Below are 22,505 nucleotides of genomic sequence, written 5' to 3'. Positions count from 1 at the left end.
CGCCAGCTTCAGCAGCGGTCGGACACAGATCGTTCTGATCTGACGAGGGGGGGGAAGGGGTCCTCGTGTTATTTGTCCATCCAATAAGCACTTCTGATGGAGCGTGCTGACCCATTTAAAGCACAATGTTTGTATCACTTGAAAGACATTTTGGACCAATAATGTTACAATTCTCAGAAGTATTAATCTTCCTTTTATGTTTGTAATCCCCCCGACTTGCCTCTCTTTCTCCTACGTTGTTGCGCACATCATCAAAACAACTATTCGTCTTTAATGTTCCCTTATTTCTTCTAATAACTTGTGTTTTCTGCTGACATCTGAATAAATATTTGGTATTTTAGGATGCAGTCCTGTGTTTAAAGTCCTGATATTGCCAAACACAGGAGTAAATCTACGGTTTTTAAAGGGACGTTTCACCTTAAAATCCAAAATATATATGTTTTTGTATTATTTTGGAGATATCAGCTGATAAAAAATAAAAATAATAAAATAAATGCATTTGAAAGCTCAACTGTAATGTCATGACAATGTTTCTGAAGGTGGATGTTGGAACTATTTTCTTTCTGTATCGCCGTGCAGAAGTTAGCCTAGCTTATTAGGCTAACTTAGCGAGCTAACGTAGCCGTGGATGTATGATGAGGCCTGGACACAGTGTTGGAGGCGGAGCCCCGTTCATTCCAGGTGCTTGAAGCCAAAACGCTCCAAAAAATACCCGTTTCTGTAACAAAAGACGAGTTTTCATGAATGGAATGTCAGTTTGTGTGTTAATTATATCCGGTTGTTGATATTAATTAGTTTTTTACAGCATAAAAACCCATAAAAATGTCAAATTTCTGAACCAAAGTTGCTGAAAGTCGACGTTGGTCTCCGATCAGCTCGGCACCTCAACTTTTTTTTCTCTCTAATTGCGAGACTTCAGTGTTTCTTTCCATGTTTGAAAGAGAAGAACCCTCTGCTCCCACTCACATCCAGCCATACAAAGACATGTTGAATAAGAGCACTGTACAGTCTTTACAGAACAACTAAGTGACTATATTTTACCTGCATGACCGCAGCTGATGCTGTTTCACTGACCTTGGAACAAATGCACGGAAACAGAAGAGAATGACGGCGTGAAAGCACATCGGGGAGGTTCAACGAGTCGTGCTTACTGTATGGACGCATTCATCCCCTTTGAATCAGGTTGGATGATTAAGACAGCATCATCTCCACTTGCTGACGGAGGCTACATGCTGCAAACCAGATTCCAGAGAGAAGACAAAACCCGCTATTGTTCACCTAAGCCCCCTTTTTTTCCACTGAATTAGCTCCGGTTCTTGGTTCTGTTCAAGATTCTTGGAGGCTCGGTGAAGAAAGCAGCCCACGTTTCTTCCATTTTTGAGTGGAGCCGTTCAAATCGGGGACGCATCATCAATGGAGGATGTTGCACGGATGCTCAAGGACTTGTAGATTAGGACACGCCCACTTTGGTTCCCGCTCACGGAAAACACGATATCGGTGATGCTTGATATTAATCAGTGTAACGGGGATGTTAAAAGGTCTAGAGTAGATGTTTCTGGCATCAAAATGAATCTATTCTCATTCGTCGTTAGGATATCTTGCTGTAATTTATTTTTGGGACATATTTTTAATAAATTCTGCCTTTAAATTGAAATTTAAAAGTCATTTGCACCCTCCTCATACAGTATAATGGTCGTCCTCCTGGATCGTAAAGCTGCTGCTGTGATTTTTAGGAATCTATCAGCAAGAATTAAATATAATACTCATGATCATGTTTTCTTTAATTTGTAATTAACGAGGGAGCTGCTCGGCCCTCCGCCAACGTTTTTCAAGTGGCCACTCGCGGTACTGCAGCCGAGGAAAGTCATTGAAAAATCCACGATGTCATCACGATGTAAAATCTGAGCGGCCGAGCGGGAACTCGCAGGTTTCGTTGGAAGTAAACCCAGAAAACTAGAAAAGTAGTAGTGTTTTTTGTTTACATTTTTGGCAGCCACCGTAGAGGAGAGTGACGCGAGGGGTATTCAGTTGGTCGCAATCTTTCGCCGTGAAAGCGAAAGAATCAACGTGTACGCACATCATTTTGTTTTTAAGCGACTGTAGTGTTTAATTCTCTGTTAACATGTTTTGTGTCCGTCTCTTTTACATCGTAGGACTGTTTCGGAAATAATATTATTTGATAATCCAGTGTAAATATATTGTGATGATTGGATATAATCTCGCACTCATCACTACATGTTGGCCGGCAACCATTTTTTTTCTATTTATTCCATATAAATCAATAAAAGTCTGTTATATAACTTCAGGAAACAACATATGCTAATATCTGGTGACTCATTAAGGTCTCCTTGTATTACAACATCTGACAGGGAAGGTCTCTGAAAACAAATGTGTCATTAGCAGCTGTTAAAGCTGCCGTGCAGCTGTCGTAACCCCTCGTTTATATTCCTGATTGATTGTTTCGGCTTCGACGCAGATTATATTCCAAATAAAAAAATGTCAAAGTCACGATACCGTGTGGCCATTTTGTGGGACAGATCCTGCAAGGTGAAGCAGGGGCGAGCGTGCAAACTGGAAGCGGGAGTTCATGCGCAGTTCACCCTAAATTCCTGTAATTGAATTAGTTAATTATTTGTGACGCAGGGCAAAAAGGAAACTAACAATGAAGTGTAATCTAATTACACAGAGATTTGGTGGACCATGAAAAGGTCCTGATATGTAATCCAGTTGTTTGACGCGCGTTCCAAATATTTCTCGGTGAGTAATCTGTGAAACCATCAAAAAAAAAAAAAAAACATCCCCCACATTTCCAGGACGGAGCCGAGCTCTTTGGCGAAGAGAGAGAGAGAGCGAGAGAGAGAAAGAGAAAGAGAGAGAGAGTTAATTTGTGAGGAAAGTTCAAAATGGTTGCCAGGGGAATAACATGTACAGGAACTGAACTCCTCACCCGGCCCCTTGCGTTAGTGCCTCCAGCTCCAGCCATTAAGCTACGTACAGGACCGTGTGTTTCGCTGGAGATGAAAGCCAACGCTCCGATATAGAACAGGTGACTCAGCTTCCAGCTTGGCAGAGAAATCCCCTGAGACCTTTGACCTCCTAATCGTTTAGCAGCGCTTATGGTTGGAGATCTGCTCCAGGCTATTAGAGAGATTAGTGTCACGCAGATTTGGGAGTAGGCCAAGCCTATATCTGTACTTCATGGTATTCTCAGCATTTATTACTGAGCACCCAACCCATGTTGAAATCTGATACTTGACCATATAGTAGCTCGAACCGCGGCGTGAGGCTATATGGAGGTGGGATGCGTGTTGACCTACATAGAGGTGACAGGATATATGTTCGGAGCGCGCTGTTGATTTAAAATAGGAACTATTTAACGGTTTAAACCTCGTTAAACATCACTTTAATTGGCTTTGGAAGCTGTTGAAGAGCTCCTTTACAGCTTGTTTTGTATGTTTTGGACAGAAAAATACACGTTTGCTTAATAAACAAAATGTATCGTGCACACCGAAAAGCAAAGTGTGGCCTACAAACTCATTTCTATGTGCAAATACATGATTTAACAACAAGGTAAAGACTGTTTTGGGTTGTTTCTTATTCTGAGAAGATGTTGCTCTGACCGTCCCCGCCCCTCTTCCCTTGCACTGGCTCACACCAGAGTGTAAAACGAGCAGACCTCCCGAATTAAAAACAATCCCCAGCTCGTAAAGCACTTTCATCAAGCTGGCTACAGTGAGCCAGGATGCACCGGAAGTGGACACATCTGCTTTCAAAATAAAGGTAAGATAAAAGACAAAGCTAAGACCAAATCTTGGAAATACAAGTTTGAAAATATACAGACTCCAACACATTTGATTAGGTTTGTTTTATTCCTGATTTAAAAAAAAAAAAAACGATTATAAACCCATAATTTAACAATTTTTTACTGCACATTAATGCACAATGAAGCTCATAAAACTAGATTCTGAGACAGTGCTGTACCGTTAAGTAACAATATCTGGTCCACCTTAGCTGATTTGGTGCAAATTCCTAAAGAAATATATGTTTTTAATCAAACAACAAACCACCAACCAAATGTCCGGCCTCACCTAGTAATTGTATATTCATTTATTTGTCAAAATATTGGACTGTACACACAAGAAAAACATTGGAAATACACAACTAAAAATACAAACTGCAGCATATTTTATTAGGCAATAATTAGTTTTGAAGTTTGTTTTATTCCTGATAAAAAAAGAGACTATCATAGACCATAAAACTAGATTTTGGAACAAGGCCGTCCCATTAGCAATACAGGACATCTACCTTAGTAAATATGGCGCCAATTCCTACAAAAAATACATGTATTTCATCAAACCACCAAACACAAACCAAATGTCCAAAGTACAACATATTTTATTGGGTAATATTTGATAATGGCGTTTGTTTAATTCCTCATAAAAAGGATTATTATAGACTAGAAAATTAAAACCCATAATGCAAAGCTAATTAGGATGCCAAATGAAAACGTCAAGAGCAACAATAAACATCTTAAATCTTGATTTTAAATATAATTTAGGGCAAACTAAAGGTAAGAAGATCACCATTAGATCTTGGCATAGGTGCTCTACCATTCCCAAATAAATACTTAATATTCAATCAAAAGACATTGTTCGGTGTCGTATAATCATTGATTTATCTGAATATTAGACTATATTCACCATCAGCGGTGTTAATCTGTACCATATAATAGATGGACTGATTATATAACACAGTAAAACAATGACATAATGTATTTACAGCTTATAAAAAAACAAAAAAACAACAACAAAAAATTCCCGTGACGTTGAGCATTTTATTTTGAAACGCCCCACCGGAAGCCTTATATATGAGCCCGGTGTACTTGCCGCGGGACGGTGACGCCATCTTGAAATTGTCCCGACCAGAGCAGGCGAGGAGGAGACGGACTTGGGAAAACCAGCTCGTCCTAAACTCGATAGCTGCATTAGCTACACGGATTAACGGCAGCTTTAGAGGTTATTGCTCTCGTGTGGTACTGTTTCCACTCGTTCGTGCGACTCTCTTCGACGGGCGGACGGCTGTTTGGCACACTTTGGAGCGGACTAACACACCGGAGGGAGCCGCGTAATCGGTTGTTTCCCTCTTGGAGCGGACGGAGCGGCGGTTGTGGCCGGGCAGCCCCGACCGGACTGTCGGGACGAAAGCTGAGGCTTCCGCACGGAATACAACCGCAACAACACGGGTTTTAGACCCCGCTGTCCGTGCGAGAGGAACCTGGAAATGTTCAATTTAACGGCGTTTCTGACATTTTAAAGCTATGCGACGGAGCTCGTCGAGGAGAAGTTTGATTGGAGAGCGGAGTGCGCTCGATTTCCAGTCCGATGGATGTTAGCCCTGCCCGGCTGTGGCTCGGCTGTCTGCTCCGCTGCTCCGAAGAAGAGAACAGGTTAAACACCAGGAGGCACAGGTGAACACACGGGGGGCTGTTCGTGACAATGCTGCAGACCTGGCAAATACATGACACCTCCGGCTTGCATGCCAACAAGTCGTCCTCCTTTGCTCGCCTGTAAAAACCTGGAAAATACCACCAACCATCCCCTCCTCTTCTTCACCCCCCCTCCTCTTCCTCCCTTCTTTTTTTTTGGCATTATTGGGATGTTTTGGATTTAAAATCGATTTTGACATTTAAAAAAAAAAAAAAAAAAATGTCCTCTGTGCAGAGACAGTGCTCTCTGGAGCAGCAAGACTTTTAATTTGACTCTTTGATTTGCATCTTTTTTTTTAGGGGGGGTTTTGTTTTGTTTTTTATTCTCTTTCCAGTCAGAGGATCAGATTCGGATGGAAAATGGGAGACGCCACCAAACTGGCCTTCGCCGTTTTCCTCATCTCCTGCTCTTCAGGTGGGTGTGGATGAGTGGGGGGGTTATGCATTGGCTTTATTTATAATCAGCTGTGCAGATGCTTATTGTTGCCTCTGCAGAGTGTTGTTAAATGTGGAGGGAGGATGCAGTGCAATGCAACCCAGTTGGGGGGGGGGGATAAACGGGGGTAAATCCCTCTTTTCCAGTCCCCCTTATGGTTTCTGTGCGTCCTCCATGTGTGTGGATGTGCATTGAACATGTTGCAGATGGCAAGATGGGGTTCATGTGGGGCTCCTTGTGGCACATACCAATGCAAAACCAGCTCCTTGCAGACTTATTGCAACTTGTAGTATAGATATTTATGTAATTAATAGACTCAAATCCAACATTGCATGGGACTGATATTGAAAACTCAACCTGTAATCCCTAAAAAGACTAATGTAATTTACAATAAACCACAAAAATCTGCTGCAAAAAAGCTTTTAAATCCAAACTTGTAGCTCAGTGACGCAAGTATATTCCCTCAAAAGGTCATGGAAGGTGATGACTCATATATAAGAATGTGGGTAAACTCTGTGTAGGTGGGCTTAACCTTTTTATACAGCACACTCAGTCAGAGTTATTACAATAAAACAAGGCGATATTCAGCCTCCACTCCTGGGAATGCGTCCTCGCGTCCCAGGGGTGGATGCTCGCTGAATGCCAGCGGGGTCGCGGAGGAGACATTAAGGAGAAAGGGGTCAACTCCAGAGTGGTGTTTTTCTTCCCGAGCGTAGCGGTTATGTGGATGTGGGTGGGCTTAAAAGTAATTTCTTGTGTTGATCTGCTGGTAGTGGGTTTAAAAGGGCATTTTTAGCTCGCTTTACAAGACTAAATATTAAGTGTGAAACCAGAGTTGCGATGATTAGTAAGTTTTTTTTCGTTTTTCTAGCAAAAATGTCAAACAGTTGCTGCTTCCAGCTTGTTAAATGAGAGGATTTGTGGCTTTCTCTGTCTTTTTATGAGAGTAAATGGAGAGTGTTTGGGGTTTTGGACTGTTGGTTGGACGAACGAAGCAATTTGAAGATGTCAGTTTGGGTTATGGGAAAATGCAATGTGTGTGTCCGCGAGCTTATGTCATTAAAATGTCCCAAAACCCCAAGATGACATCCTCACATGTCCTCATTTGTCCACAACCCGAAGATATTCAGTTTGATTTCACAGAGGACTAAAGAAACGAGGGACAACTGGAGAATTTGGGCACTTAATTACCCATTAATAGGAAATCAATATAGGTGGTGATTTTTATTTAATAGTTGACAACTTCTTTGTTTTCTGAATTGTTGCAGCACTAATTGCCACTTAAAAATAACTGTTTATATAAAGTTTAATTGCACAAGTTCGATGGCTTGACCCGGTATCTTGACCAACAAGGTCTAAAGAAAACATTGATGGTTGTCGTCTTCACGCGAAAGAAAGTTGATACACGGTAAACCGGTGAAAACCAGTTTGATGTTACATGCAGTGATGGTTGTCTGTTGGTTTTGGATTGTGATTGACAGGCAGAGATTGACGCAACCACAGATGATGTATGGGTTGAGTAAGTGTTAGGTAAAGGAAACAACAATCGGATGTGGAAACAGGATTTCTTCTTGTTGTTGTAGAACTGCAACTGTTCGTCAATAAGTTGTCAACTTATTGCAATAAATCGCCAGCTATTTCAAATCATTTTTAAAGACCTGAAAAACTGATTCCAGCTTCTTAATGTGAATATTTCCTGGCCTCATTCCTCCGCTGGACAATTAACTGAATATCGGACAAAATAAGACATTTGATAATAACCATTCGTTGCAGCTCGGTGTTTTAAGATTGGAACTGTTATTATCCGTTGTTTGCACACTTGTGCAGCCGGTTCTCTTTGCTGTGAGGAGCTAAATGGGAGTGAATAACCTGCTTTCCACTGTGTACCTACTGTATATAAAAGCTTTTTCAGTTTGGAGCAAAGAAATGGAAAAGGTAAGATGAAATCTCAAGACTCAGAGAAATTGTCCTTTCCCGGCGAGCCCTGGGGTGTCTTTGAGGACTTGAGTAGAAATTAAAAGGCTTCTCAAATACGGTAATAGTTAGGGTTGGTTGGAGTGTAAGCCAGGTGCCGTCTGTGCTGCACAGTGCAGCAGATGATTATTCCAGTCGCTCATTACTGTCTGAAGTGGGGAAATGAATGGTTCCTCCTTGAGGTGGAATAATAATCCTTTATGAAATCCAAGTTGAATTGGCACAGCTCAAGACGACACCAAGAAGAAGCCCGAGATGAGGGCAGGGCACTCAGCCCAGAGTGGTTTTATTTGATGAGGCCTATTGCAACATGCCAAAAAATCTCAAGATAACATTGACGTTTTTAGACTACGACATGCAGGGGAGCCGGTCTGTAAAACTGCAGTTGTTTCACCAAGTAACAACTTGAACAACACAATGTTTTTTTATTTTCGGATCAGGGTTATTTACATTTTTACCAGATGCAATGACAAGCACGCAAGCTTAAACAATTAGCCAATTGTTACAAAATAAATTGGCAACAATTGTGATTGATTTACGGCTGACAACGCGTACCAATTAAATTCCAGTATCTTCAAAGAAATCTAGATATATAACTATTCTTATACTACTAACTCGTTATGGACGTTGTGTTGTGGGACTGCTTGAAGTTACACAAGTCGCTTGCCTTTTCTGGATATTGGATCAGTGCGTAAACTTGTGTAGTCTTCGGTACCGACATTTTCCAACACGCGGAGGCATTCCCAGCACTGGTGTTGGACTTGGAACCACTTTAGTCAAAATGTCAAAGAGAAATAACTGATTTCAAGCTTTGAAATGCGAATATTTACTCATTCAGTTTGTCTGGTGTTATTGTAAATTAAATATCTTTGCACTGTGAAAACAAATTGAAGATATCAAGATCGGCTCTTGAACTTTCAACTGATTATTATTAGTCACTTTTTACTGACATTTAATAATGATAAAGATACTGATTAATTTGTTTTGTTTGGCACAAGAGTTACAATTCTCTGATTCCAGCTTCTTTATGACAATATTTTCTAGTTTCTTTCCTCTTCTGTGACACTAAACTGGAAGTCTTTGGGTTGTGGACAAAAGAAGACATTTGAGGAAGTTGCCGACAATTATTTATAACCATTTTCTGACATTTTATAAACAGAAAAAACAAGTCACTCGAGAAAATACGTGTTAGTTGGGTTCCTGGATGTTTCTGAATGTTGAAAGTTGCCAGACGTAGCCTGCTGCTGTAGTATGCGATCAGATTGGAAGAGAAGTATGTTCCCACAAAAAAGAAGAAATGTGACATTTGACCTGGTTTAATGTTGCATGCAGCAGCTGCCCAGTGTTTTGATCCATGCTGGCATGTTCGAATGCTGCCGTAACACATGGCGGGTCAAGGTTGTCTGCCAAAGTGTTGATGTGACGAGATTGTAGACGGGCTCCTCGTGTACGTTTTGGTTTGGTTTTGAAACGCTGCTCTGCTGAGCTGGAAAGTGACATTTCACTTCCAAAGAACTGATAATGTGAGTCTGAAGCAGGAGGATGTTTAACTCAGGTCATCAGTTTTGAAAGATCTCCTGCGAACTTGACCTGCAAATTGGTAAATATTTACCGTGCTGCCTCCTAACTTATGGCACGTTCAGATCCAGATGTCAGATTTAACACGAGCGTGAGCTGCAGGCTGAGAGGAACTTGGTGGTGATTACAAATTAGACATGTGGTGGAGGGGTTTTTTTTTTAGCCCTGATGTTTCCAGTGAGGTGTCAGAAATTGAAGAAGTGTGCCAACACGTGCCAACAACCCAAATGCTAGACAAACAGCCAATTATACAAACCAAAAGGGAGCAACATGTGCTGGATTTCTTGCACATATTTTCCCGTTGTGTGACCATTTGACGCGACGCCAGCCACATTTTTCTAACGAGTACTTGAGTTAAAAGTTGCTCCACGTCGTCCTCCTGCCGTGGAGGTCGCTCCCCGATGTAAAAGTCGTGTTTGGCTGGTAATTTAGGGGGAAACATCTCTTTAGGTTCATGCGTGTTTCCACCGTCGAGGCTGGTAGATGTATAAAGTCGAGACTCTTGCTCTACCTTCACATTTGGCCTCCTTTTTTGTACACTGCAGCAGTTTCACACAGACATTGATCCTCTTGCACACCAGTGTAAGGTTACATCAATATGGCGAGGATGAAGCAGCTCTGAGGTTTTCTTTTTTTCTTCTAAATCCCCAGCAGCACAACAGATCTGATGATTCAGTTTCAGCTCTGCTACACATCAGACTCAACTTGAAACGGTAATGTGAACCCAGTCGATCATCAGGCCGGTGTCTGTGTTCTGTCCCGTTCAACTGGGGAAAAAAACAACATTTACCAGCTGCATTAACTGGACGAAACGGTTGACTGGCCCCGCCACCAGATGAAGCCTCTCTGTCATCAAGCGCTCCCCGACGCTCAAGTCTTTTTTGACGAGTGCGTTACAGTCGACTGTGACCTCTGACCTCCCTACAGAGGACTGAAGACAAAGAGACCGTTTCCTCTCCAGCGTCTGTGTTTTATCGTTTTCACACATTGAACTCTGCTTCGGAAGGCAATTAATTATAACCACATGTGACACATTTAACAATACATGTAGCAATAAATGTGTTTTATTATGCTACTATTGACGCTAACAAATGACTTGTAAATGATAATAAACATCTACTAAGGGCCTTTTTAAGAACGTTAATATAATATAAAAGCATTACCGATAAAGACGAGAGCTTTTAAGAATAGAGCTGTAACGAAGTCTTTCCATTATTGATTGTTTCTCATAGTCAATTGATCATTTGAGTACAATTTACTGAAAAACCCCCCCCCCAAAAAAACAAGTTGTTGATTAATGGTGGAAACGTTGCCTCTGGCTTCGCTTCAAAAAACCACTCCTGCTGCCGCCCCCTCCCAGAAACAGTTCATCACTCGAAGCGTTTCTTAGTGTTAAACTCCAAATTTCGAAAAACACTCTGAGCAGATGAAGAATTTAAGATTCTGAAACTTAAATGAAGACAAACTGTGCTGTTACAAAGTGTCCTAGGAGCTGACTAAAACTAATGTTTACTCTGGCTGGCTGAGTCGATTATTTACTTTATTATTTATTCACTGAATAAACCATGACACTGAACTGAGAGTGGAAATCCAGAAACTATCCTCTCTGCAAAGACTTCGCCAGCAATATTTTTAAAACTGCCTTTTTTTTTTCTTTTTTTTTTTTAATGTGGTTTGGCTCAAAAAGCTGTGCTTCTTCTCTACATCGCTTGTAAAACATATAAATACATACAGCTACTTTCAGAAGTGTAAGACCAGAAGGAAACGTGGCCCAAATTAAATAAAAAGTGTTTAATTTAGTCGTCACTACATTTAGAGCCATTTCAGCCGTGACTCAACCATCCTGTACCCTCCTGCTGCAGCCAGAGGCCGGCTACCAGCTCTGTCCCATTTTCCCCCCCTCCCCTATCTATTTCTAATATGTTCTCTTGCATTATGCATTAGGCTCCAAAAGCACAGGTGTATTTGTTAAGGCCAGATGTAGCCTGGATTTCCCATCGGGCCCAACTAGTGAGACGGCTTCCTTCCAGGGCTGTGTATCATTCTGCACCTTTAACATCATAAAAACAAGGACCGGTTCATGTTCGCGGAGGTAAAGATGGTGACCAGAAACGGCGTGTTGCTGGACTCGGCTGGGGAAATCTATGACTTGATAAATTTAGATTGCGGCCAGGTGTTTTCTGCTCTCAACACGGGTGGTTTCTGCGTGCATTTCGGTGACGTCTCCTCGCTTCTTTCTTACTTTGGGAGCTGAACATCATCAGCAGAAAACGTCTCTTTTTCACTGGAACACAGAAGTTGTGGCGATGTGGTAAATTTGTATCCGGTGCCATGTATCAGCCTCACCTTTAACATCATAACAACAAGCATCAGGTGACGTTCACGTACGTAAAACGGTGACCAGGGACAGCATGTTGTTGGATTCATCCAGGGGAATTATGACACTGGAACAGTTAGAAAATTAGACACATTTAGATTACGGCCAGGTGTTTTCTGCTCTCTTCTCATTTCCATCATTTCAGAGTCTCTTTCTTACTTCTGAATTTGAGAAAATTCCACTTCTGATGTATTTAAAGTCGCGTTTTTGAGGTTTAAGTGTGTAATAATCTACAGAAAAGGACTTTGGAGCTAAACATTGACGCCAGAAAACGGGCGAAAACTTTATCTTTATTTTAACTGCAGTCAACTCGATCTCCTTTTTACTTTTACATGAGAAACAAACTAACATTCAAAAGGAGACAACAGTGTGGATGACCTTTGGAAAGTTCAATACGATCCCTACGTCGCTGCTTGTTTACACGTTGGCCAAGTTTCTCTGGTCACTGAACTGCACGGAAAACAAATCAACTTCCAGCGACTCGTGTTTATCCCTCGTATACGGCACTGCAGGTAACCTTTTTTTTTTAAATTACACAACAATGTTTGATCGGGTTTCGAAAGCCCAAGGCCTCTTAAAACACACTCACCACATAAGTGACTATCTAAACTTTCACTACAATTAAGAATGATCAAAACAGCATAATTGCTATTTAGGGGATTTTCTTTCTTTCTCGGCAGGGATTCGTTTCAACCTGCTCCCGAGTGTCTCCGCACGGGACCAAATACTGGAGACAGCGCTGCTTTTTCAGGTTGAATAATTGTAGAAGAATCACTTAAAACACTACTTTTCTCAGCCTGACACCATCTTAGATACAGGTCAAACCAAAACGCTGAGTATTATTTGAAATTTCTGTAAGTCTGTGTCTTTTTATAACAGCAGTGTAGAAGGAGTGAAGGGACTAAAATAACATACATATTTAATTCAGCTTTCACCTCCTTTGAGGAAGCAGAGGTGTGAGCTTGGAAAGGAGACGCGGGAAGAAGGTCTGAGCTGATTACGCCGCTAAATATTATAATCAAAGCTATTAATCACATGATAATCAGACTCCATTATTGCGAGAGCTTAATTCTTTTGGCCTTTTCTGCTTCTAAATAGTCCGGCGGGTAATAATTAAAAGAAATGATACTTGAAGAATACTCAGTTTCAGTGGATGAGTAATTGTATACGTGTGATCTGTGAGTAAAGGCTGATTAATTGTGCAGTTGTCGGAGGCAGGTGGGGTCGCGGAGGCCGGCGTGAGGCCGCCCTGTAAGCAAAAGGTCAAATGTTCGACATCCGCCACAGGCATTCATCCTGTCAGCGCGCCCTGGAGCAGAGCCCTACCTGCTCAGCTTATTGTAAGTCATGCTGGATAAGAGCATCAGCTAAAAGCCTAAAATGTAAATGCAGGCCGGGCGCACCTCTGTAATGGGAAGTCGATGAATTGCCCCTGTAACCGTTATTAACTGAAATTAGGACAAATGATAGGGGAGAGGGTGAGTTCAGGGTTGGGAAAAAAGTCATCGCTTTTTAGAAAGGAGACAGTATTTTTAAAGTCTCATCAAAATAAATCATCACTTTTTGGATATATACACGAGTATTTTATCTTCTTCTCGACCTCTTGATGTGTCGGTACCCCGGAGAGCGGTCCAGAACAGTTCTTTTACTGTAATTAATGCATCCTGCAGATGTTGCTTTATGTGCTTGGGAGAGTTTCAGTCTAGACAGGCTGGCTGCTCAGACGGAGAGGCCCTGCTTTGATCCTTGATTAAAAACTGCGAGCTGTACATTCATCATGCTCTTGTTTCAGGCTCTCTCAAGGGTCCTCGCCTGCTTTACGCTCCCTCCTTCCTCCTCCTCCTCCTCCTCTTCCTCTTCGTCTTTGTCCATCTCTTGCCAAGATTCCTCACTGTCGTGAAGGTCGCTCTAACCTCTTATCACCAAAACCACTAAAGGGTAATGGTGTCTCGGGGACTCGCCGGGGCCCGGGCGAACACTGTTCCCTGGTGATATTGCGGGTTCATCATCCTGCCATTATTGTTGCTGTCACTGTGTGTGACTATCTAATAAACCTCAAATGTCATTTAGGATGCATCGAGCAGCAGCCATGTGAGATACAAACACATCAACAGGCCTGACGCCGACATTTATTCTCCTGTAGTCAACGAGGATGACACATTTAGAAGAAGTCAGTCAGACCGAGAGCAAACAAATATCGTATTAAAAATAGTCTTAATTCAAGTCGATGGCGGAATAAACACTGCAACAATACAATGTTTTATTTGTAGTCTCTACCAACACCAACAGTTAAAGTTCGTCCACACCAAGAATAAAAACTTTTACAAAAACTATTAATTGATTGTTTTGACTGGCGATGGCAGACGACAGTGGGGAATGATGTCTTTGGTATCGATTTGATGACCAGCATCCGATCAAAAATCCAAACGTTTGATTTTGGGGACATTTTCAACAAAATATTGCCGCTGGAGTGCTCATCATATTTGCAACCGACCTCTTAATTGTAGGCTGATTTATGGAATTTAAGGACTTATTAGAGGTTGGACTCTTAATCACTCAGTCGAGGTTATTTATACAGCTATCTTAATACTTATGTAACGTAAAGTTGTTCATGTACTGCCCACTGGTCTAGTCTTTACTGATGTCCTCTTTCCTGTTTGACAGTCGCCAGAATAATTGCTGTTGGTTCAAAAGAAAATATGACTAAAAAAGCAACAGAGCACAACTCATGTAATAGAGTGTTAGATTCTCTTAACTCTCCGTATCTTTGGAGGATTTCTTGAAATCATTTCCTTCAGGGTTTTTTGGGTTGTTTGTGCCAACGCAGCTGAATCGTGTAGCGCTTGCTTGGCGCCACTGTTTACAAAACTTTATCGCTCATCATGCCGGTGCTCACATCATCGTTTTAGTTATCATTCTTGTTGCAGACAGTTGTTAAGATAGTAAATCAGTGCCAGGTGTGCTGATAACTGGAATGATTACTTGTTTTGTACCTTGGCACTGGAAAGCTTTTGTAGCTGACTTGTTGCTCAAGCCAGCATCTGAATTGCCAGCAAGGTGAAAAGGGGACCTGTTCAGTCTTGAACCTCGTAATGTTTTTTCCTTTCAAGCGGTATTGACGGGAAACGGAGAGTTTTGAAACCTCAGCAGTGCCTGGCAATAACTGAGTCATCATCGGTATTGATAAACAAATCTATAAAGCCTGCAGATATATTTCTTCTCTGCATCGCGGGGGGGGGGGGGGGGGGGAGTCAAATTCTTAGCTTACTGCACCTGTAACACAATCCCAATTAAAAATACACAAGTGTTTTTATTTTGGCTGCGAGGGGCCTCGTGACCAGAATGTGTCATTACTTTACACTAAATATAAAGACGAGCCAGGAGTCAGCGAGGTCGTCTGATGGATGAAAGCGGGGGGATTTATTGACTCCACAGCGTTTATTGGTTTGTCTTGTCCAAATGCGAGCCGGGCGAGCGCAAACAGTGGACGTAATTGAATGGCGGACGACATGTCTTGGAGGGGCCACGTGAGATGACTCAGAATGGGGCGGTGCATTAGTTCCACACATCAGCAGCAGCAGCAGCAGCAGCCTGTGATCCAGTGCGGGCTAACCTTGACCACAGAGTGCATTTCTGTACACTTTTAGACTTTCTCCTCTTTTGGTTTGCAGTGAAAGCAAACGCCGCGGAAGGTGAACGCCACGTATCATATTTTGATTGCATTGACAGCGTGCAACACGAACTGTTTCTAAAGGTTTTTATTGTAAGCCTGCATTACCCAGTGATGGGTGCTAGAGGTGCATTCAATAGCTTTACAGCAGTGGATTATGGGAGATATCTCTCACTGAACTGGACTGGACTCACAAAGGACCAATCTCCTCATATATATAATAGCTTGTCTGCCAGTCTCCGTCTCTCGGTGCCTCCCACCCCCTCCGTTCTCCGCTCATTGATTGCTTGTTTTATAAAAATGAATTGAAATGCCCGTGCTGCAGGCTTTGGTGATATTGCAATATCGCTGCAAACTCAATCCACGGTTCAGCTTTAAGCCCAAGTGGCACTTAACACACCCTTCAAATAAATCCAAACAATCCAAGCACAGAGAGGACGGGGGGGAGCCGAGGGAGGGAGGGAGGGAGGGGGGGCTTTGCAGATCCTTCTACAGTACCCTGCGAGAGATAACGAGGAGTTTTAAATTGCTCGTCCTGTAAAGAATGTACGGTATGCAGTGGCCGACTTGAGCAGGGACACGGGGGCTTCGCTGGTATTTTGCTCCTTGTGCAAACGGCGCTGGCTTGCGTCAATTCGTGGCGAGAGATCCAGACGCTCTCCTGACCCGTCCGGCAACCGGCTCCATCAGCGCTAATTGAGGCGGAGACCAATGGGCGTTTGTCGCTCAGGCATACCAGCGGGGATTAAAGGGATTGGATTCAGTTGCTGAGTGCTGTGGTTTTTAATGCCCCCAACCCCCCCTTCACCACCTCCATGTGCCCTCCTCCTGCCCATGGAAAGAGTGCGGTCTTTGTGACCAGCTCACCCGAGCCAACCCGACCACCCCTGCCATGTCACGACACTATCTGATTGAGTGTTAACGTCGGGCTCCAGTGAGAGCCAGGCCGCTCTGCTCTGTAAAATGACTGTCTACTGTAAAATAGTGTCTCCACGCACAGTTACCTCTATTCATCCAGCCGCGGCAACAAGATTACTCTCCTGCAGGAGAAAATATTAAATGAATATAATCACACAACCTGGCCACTAAGATACATCATTTCGTCCAGAGAACAATACTCATCAGTACTCCCATATTTCCCCCCTTATCTCCTCTGTAATCACTTTTTATGAAAATCACTATCACCTCACAGAAACACTTATTAAGCACCAAAGCTAACACCTCACTGGGACCTGAGAATCCGCCGGCAGGTGGTAATCTTGCCGTAGGCCAGCGGTCTCCCATGCTTGCCCTGGTGTCTAATACCTGTGATAGTCAAACGGCTATAAATGGTATAAAAAAATCTTTAACCGAGCCTGCCAGGAGCTGCCCTCAAGGCAAGTGGTGGGATGCATTTCAAACCGGCAAGTCGGGGAGGAAGGGATTGATGATGGTGGTGCAGAAAGAGAGGTCAGATGTGATGAAGTATTTATTTTAAAATGATTTTTTAACTGTATTTCTTGACATATTTTGATCAATCTAGTCCCCAACATCAATGCGACCCGTCCCAAAACCTTCAGTGTAGCTGCTTGGCTAAACGCGGTCGTCGAGGGTCGTTAAAACGTGAATGAACGCAATCGTCTTTCCAAAACAATTCGGCCTCCGGAGACTTGGATTATGCCGGACGAGCTGCACAGAGACATTTTACGTTCCTTCAGCTGTGAATGCTGCTGCAAGACTTCCCCACAACGCTCCATCAGCGTCGGCCATGAGTAGATAATGACTGAATTTTCATTTCTGGGTGACTGTATCTCCATCCAGCCCTCACAGCGTACGAAATTTCATCGCCTGACCTCAGAGCCAAGTTAGATCTTTCAATTCCCCTCCCTCCATATCTCTCTGACACACACACACACACACACACACACACACACAGAGTCTAAACTTGACTGCTTCTTCTTCTGCACAACATGACAGAACTAGTACAGAATATTTTCAGGATATGTGGAAGACTTTCTTCGGACGTCACCGCTAGTTTCATTCAAAGCATGCAGCAAGGTGTTAGCACTACTATGATTAGAAGTTTTCGACTAAATGCATGCTGTTATTCACGCTGTATTTAGTTGTGTCCTGACTCAGTTATGTGGGGGAGGAGTGTCAAATTGCATCAGTAGCAACAACAAGCATTGCTGGCAAGCCAAGAGGCCGGCTCTGCAGACAGCACTGTGACCTGTGGCCCCAGCCTAACTTCTTTATTCAACACTATTCAAAAATCATTGCTCACATTTGTTTTTTAGCGCCGGCCGCACATACTCCCACACGAGCCCGCGCCCCGAACAGCCATACATCACCTCGAATCTATTTCATCTCTGCCCGGACGCAGATGATAAGTTGATCCTTAGAACAAATTCCATCATAACGAACAATCCCCGCTGCTGGCAGGCGCACAAAAAAACCCTTGATGAATGAGTTGTTTACCTACTTCGGTGCACGCAGCGCCGAGTGCAGGCCTGGCCCGCCAAAATGCCACTTCATTATGAGGCTACAGAGCAGAGTGCAGCACAGCCTGCCCCTGTGACCATCAGCACGGAGGAAATTGGATATTAGTTCCTGTATTCCTCAGCAGTTGTTGGGCAAAAAAAAAAGCAGGCCTGATGGACAGATCTGGAGCCTGAAATGTCACATTTTAATGCAATTAGTGGCCAATAATGAACTCACCTGTGCTGTTTATTTCTTTTAAGAGAAGCACTTATCGCGGTGGTGTTTCTACGATACACAACCCGGAGCTCAGCTGTCAGTGAAACCAGAACCGTGACTTCCTCAGGAAAACGCTATCAGTGTGTCGGAACAGCTTGCTTAAACACAATATAAGTTGAGTCACGGTGGTGTTAATACAAATGCAAGTGGAGTCGAGCCAAGTGTACGTTTATTTATGTAAAGATGGGAGTCGTGTTCACCTGTGAGGCAGGTGTTGTTGTTTCTCTCGTCGCAGTCGCTGTAAAGAAAACGTTTTTTTTTTCCCCTTCCTGCCACACCAGCTCAAAGATTCCCAAATAAATCAGACACTTTATCTGTTCCACCAGCTTTACTGTCGGAGTAGAGAGAACAAAACCCCCCGGGCGTCAGCTGGCTACCTGCCAAACTGTCTTCGACGAAGTTTCTGTAACATTTGGCAGGTGGTTGGTGGTCATTTCCCACCCAGCATGCCACCTCGCTGGCCTGGCCGCAGATCAGACCAGAAGCGTCTCTGCTGCGTGGCTTCCTACCTTGTAGCCATCTCACTTTGCTAATCAAGAGACGCGTGCCAATTCACAGGATCTGATGTAGCTCTCCCTGGTGATTTTTGTTTCCTCCTTGGAAGGCTGGCTCATATTTTCGGTAGAAGTGGTGCTCGAGAGAGGGCGATGATGGTGGGGGGGGGGAGTGCATGTCATCTGAGTAAGAAGTAAATTTGTGCTATTACTCGGCTCGTCTCAGGAAAGGGAATACTTTGGGGAGAAATTGCTTTTGGTCATGTTTCACAATTGAAGACAGAATTGGAAAGATATAATGGAAACAACCAATAATATAGTAGACTTCCAAGACCCCAACTTTGTATCTTGAGATTCGGAAATCTTTTAAAAGTGAAGTTTCCAGTTTTTTGGGGGGCACCAGAGGATAAAAAGTTCTTTGAAACTGTCTCTTGGTGTGTTAAACAATTTACATCTGTCAGGACTCGGGCGGCATTCAACGATTATTGTGATTATCAGCTAATCTGACAGTAATTTTATGATTTATCTGCTCGGTTCAACCAACATGCCCTTCAAATTGCTTCTTTTGTGCACCAAAACATTCAAAAACCAAATGACTCCTCATTCGCTTTCATAAATGACAAAGAAAAGCAGAAAAGCAGAAAATCCTCAAATTTCGGAAGCTGGAACCAGCAAGTATTTGACCTGTTTTGCTTCTTTTTCGTGTTCAAATCAACAATGGCACCAATTCTGCAGTGGAAGTTGCACCCATTGGGATGATAGTTGCAGGAATTACCTTCCTGATTTATTAAATGCCTTGCGCATAAAGTTATTAAAAACTCTTGAAAATGGCGCGTTCCATTTGAAACCTCACCAACCCCGACCTCAAAATCCAAGATGGCATCTTTGTGAATCAACAGCTGTACTGAATTGAATGAAGCCAGTATTTGCACGTGCGTTGGTCCCAGCTCTTTAAAAACATGTAGTATATCTTGTTCTCGAGCGATGACTTGGTAACATTTTGCCGCGGATTTGCCTCCATGTTCCAACTCTTCACATCTCAGAGCTTGGATCAGTTTGGTCGATGTGCTGTCCTTAAGAAGCTTCAGGTGAACCGAGGCCAGTGGTGGTTTTGTCGGAGCATCTTTCTATCAAAGAGGAAAGAATGAATCTCTGCGTGTTGCTCTCGGTGTCATGGCCTCCACTGTAACCCTCACGCCATACAAAAGAGTTCTTTATGACGGCTGCAGATAATCGTTTAGTCATTTCCATCCGAGTTAACAATCTTTCTCATCATCCTATTACTGTGAATCACATCCCCTTGTTTGCAGTCTCACGGCTCTTGAGAAAATCCCGTCTAATTGCCCTATCTGATCACTCTGTGGTCGCAGGAACACGTCGCACCCTTCAGGTTTCATTTCTTGCGAGCTTAACCCCCTGCGGGAAAAAAGAGCATCGGCTTTAAATGCCCGAAATGTAAAAAATTTAAAATGTCAGGGTGAATTTTCAGAGCCACCAGGCAGCTAGCGAGGGACGAGGAGCAGTTTTAATAAAAAAAAAAAAAGAAAAGCCCCAGTGGATCGAGAAGTGGGTCGGGTGTTTAGACGCTGTGCAGGGGAGGCATTGCTGAAATGTCCGCAGCTAAAGTAGGTCGCTGTTAACCTTGATAAATCTCTTGTATGACTGGAAAGGAAAGAATAGAAAGGAGGCTCTGTGAAATGTTTTTGTGGCCATTTCATTTCACGAGAAGAAAGGAAACCGAACGAGGGGAGAAACATACATGCTGCTGCTGTGATTTGAACGATTGGGAGACTCCCAGTGAGTAAATAGTCTTCTTGATGATGTAAAGGAAGGACAAAGCTCTTATTTTCAGGGATGCAAGCAGTTAAAAGTTACAACAACTCTTTGGTTTAAAGTCCTCAGAAGTGGCCTCACAGTGCCGCCGGTCTGCACATACTCTACATAAATAGATGTTTGCTCGTTTACCCCCTCGTGAGCTGACCTTTCCCATAATCAGACATTATTATCAATTAACCCGACGTCTTGATTAAAGTCTGAAGCCTTTAATTTCTCTCCTTCTTTTGATCCTTCGCTTTCCTCCTTTTGTTTCGGCGTGCCACGGATAAAATAAACGTCGGCCGCATCATTACCAAGAAAACGACCTTGCATTAACAGAATGCAGCTACAGTCATCCATCCATCTCCGCACGAACCTTATTACGGCAAACAAAGTGGGCCTGTGCTGCTCATGTTTGACATTTCTATGCGTGATACATCTCCTGGAGACAAAGGGGCTTCTCTCTTTATTGCCGGGATGTATGCTTGTGGGTGGAAGCCCTATTGTATGTCCTTGCACAATCGCTCGTGTAGGCTCCTGCACTCGGTGACATTATCCGCTTTAGTGAACTCTGAGCCGCGACTTAGTCGGAAGATTGATTTCTCTGCTTTATATCCGCCGTACTGACGGGCGGCCACCTTTGGCACACGGCGCTATAGGCAGCCCGTCCTGTACCGCCACCTCATTTCAGAGACGTGATTGATTTGAGCTCCTCAATGGCTGTATTTGCGACGGAGCTCTGTATTTGCAGTTCACATGGCTCTCGCTCTTGCTCACACAGTGTAATACCTGAATAGAGCCATTATCAGTGGAGCTGCTGAGGTGTTGCAGCTCGCCTCGGCTCAAGAACAAACAGGGGCCGGCTTTTTGTCCTGCGTTTTTTTTTTTTTAAAGTTGAGCACTCACTTTCCACAAATGCATCCATTTACTGTCAGTTTATATAAGGTGAAGGCTGTCTCGCTGCCTAAACTGTCCATGTATTCAGTAAGCCTTTGACTTTTGTGCTGTGCTCACAGGATGGGAAGCGATGGTAAAAAAACAGCTAGTCTTCCCTTTCATTGCAGGAAAATAGACCAATATGTGTCTGCAACAATTTGTCAGTTAAACAGTTTGTTTACTGTCAAAAATAGCTTAAATTTCTCAACATAAAAAGCCAAATATTTGCTGTTTACATCTTGTAAGATTCCATATATATATATATATATATATATATATATATATATATATATATATATATATATATATATATATATATATATATATATATATATATATATATATATATATATATATATATATATATATATATATATGATTCCATATATTAAAACTATAGGTTGTTTTCATTATCGATGAATTTGTGGATGATTTTCTCGATTATCTCTTAATAGTTTTGTCAAAAAATTGTGAAAAATGCTCATCACAGTTTCCCAAAGCTCAAGGTGACATCTCACATCGCTTCTTTTGTCCTGCCAACAGCCAAACCCCCCAAAAACACGTTATATACTTCATTAAATTACAAAGATTTGCTGCTTTTCTGTGACACGTATGCTTGAAAAGTGCCTTAAATGATCCCAGTTATAAAACATTTAGGTGATCTTGTATTCATGGCCCATTTTTAGTTAATGTATCTCAGTTAAATCCAGCCCTCATTAGCTCTCCGGCAACGCAAACACACTGTTTATTTCACCTGCTTTCGGTGTCCTGCGCGCTCATTATTATGACTCGCTTGTAATGAAGTTGCTACAGGAACTCGGGCTTATCCTCCTCCCGCATTCATTGTAAATCACTCCGAGTAAAAATGGAAATGCGTATGCCGAGCACCTCGACGCGAACGTCCGTGGGGATCAGCGCTAGCACGGCTAATGCCGTTACACCAGAAGTGGCTAATGAGCTAACCTTCCGCTTTACCTCCGCATACCTCTCCATAATCATCGCCT

General features: G+C 42.8%; 1 protein-coding gene across 2 annotated transcripts in view; it reads left to right on the top strand.

Annotated features, from left to right (window-relative positions):
* Positions 1-4,882: 4,882 nt before the first annotated feature.
* Positions 4,883-22,505, top strand: part of LOC115577200 (activin receptor type-2A) — a 42,684-nt gene continuing 25,061 nt past the window's right edge. For both annotated transcript variants that reach the window (XM_030410140.1, XM_030410139.1), the window contains exon 1: positions 4,883-5,900. In XM_030410140.1, coding sequence (XP_030266000.1) covers positions 5,846-5,900 — 55 coding nt within the window. In that variant the 5' untranslated portion in view covers positions 4,883-5,845. The remainder of the gene's footprint in view (positions 5,901-22,505) is intronic.

Source organism: Sparus aurata, chromosome 24, assembly GCF_900880675.1.
Source record: "Sparus aurata chromosome 24, fSpaAur1.1, whole genome shotgun sequence".
NCBI classification, from domain to species: Eukaryota; Metazoa; Chordata; class Actinopteri; order Spariformes; family Sparidae; genus Sparus; species Sparus aurata.
Note: the sequence above shows the minus strand (reverse complement) of the source record. Positions and strands in the feature narration are given on the sequence as shown.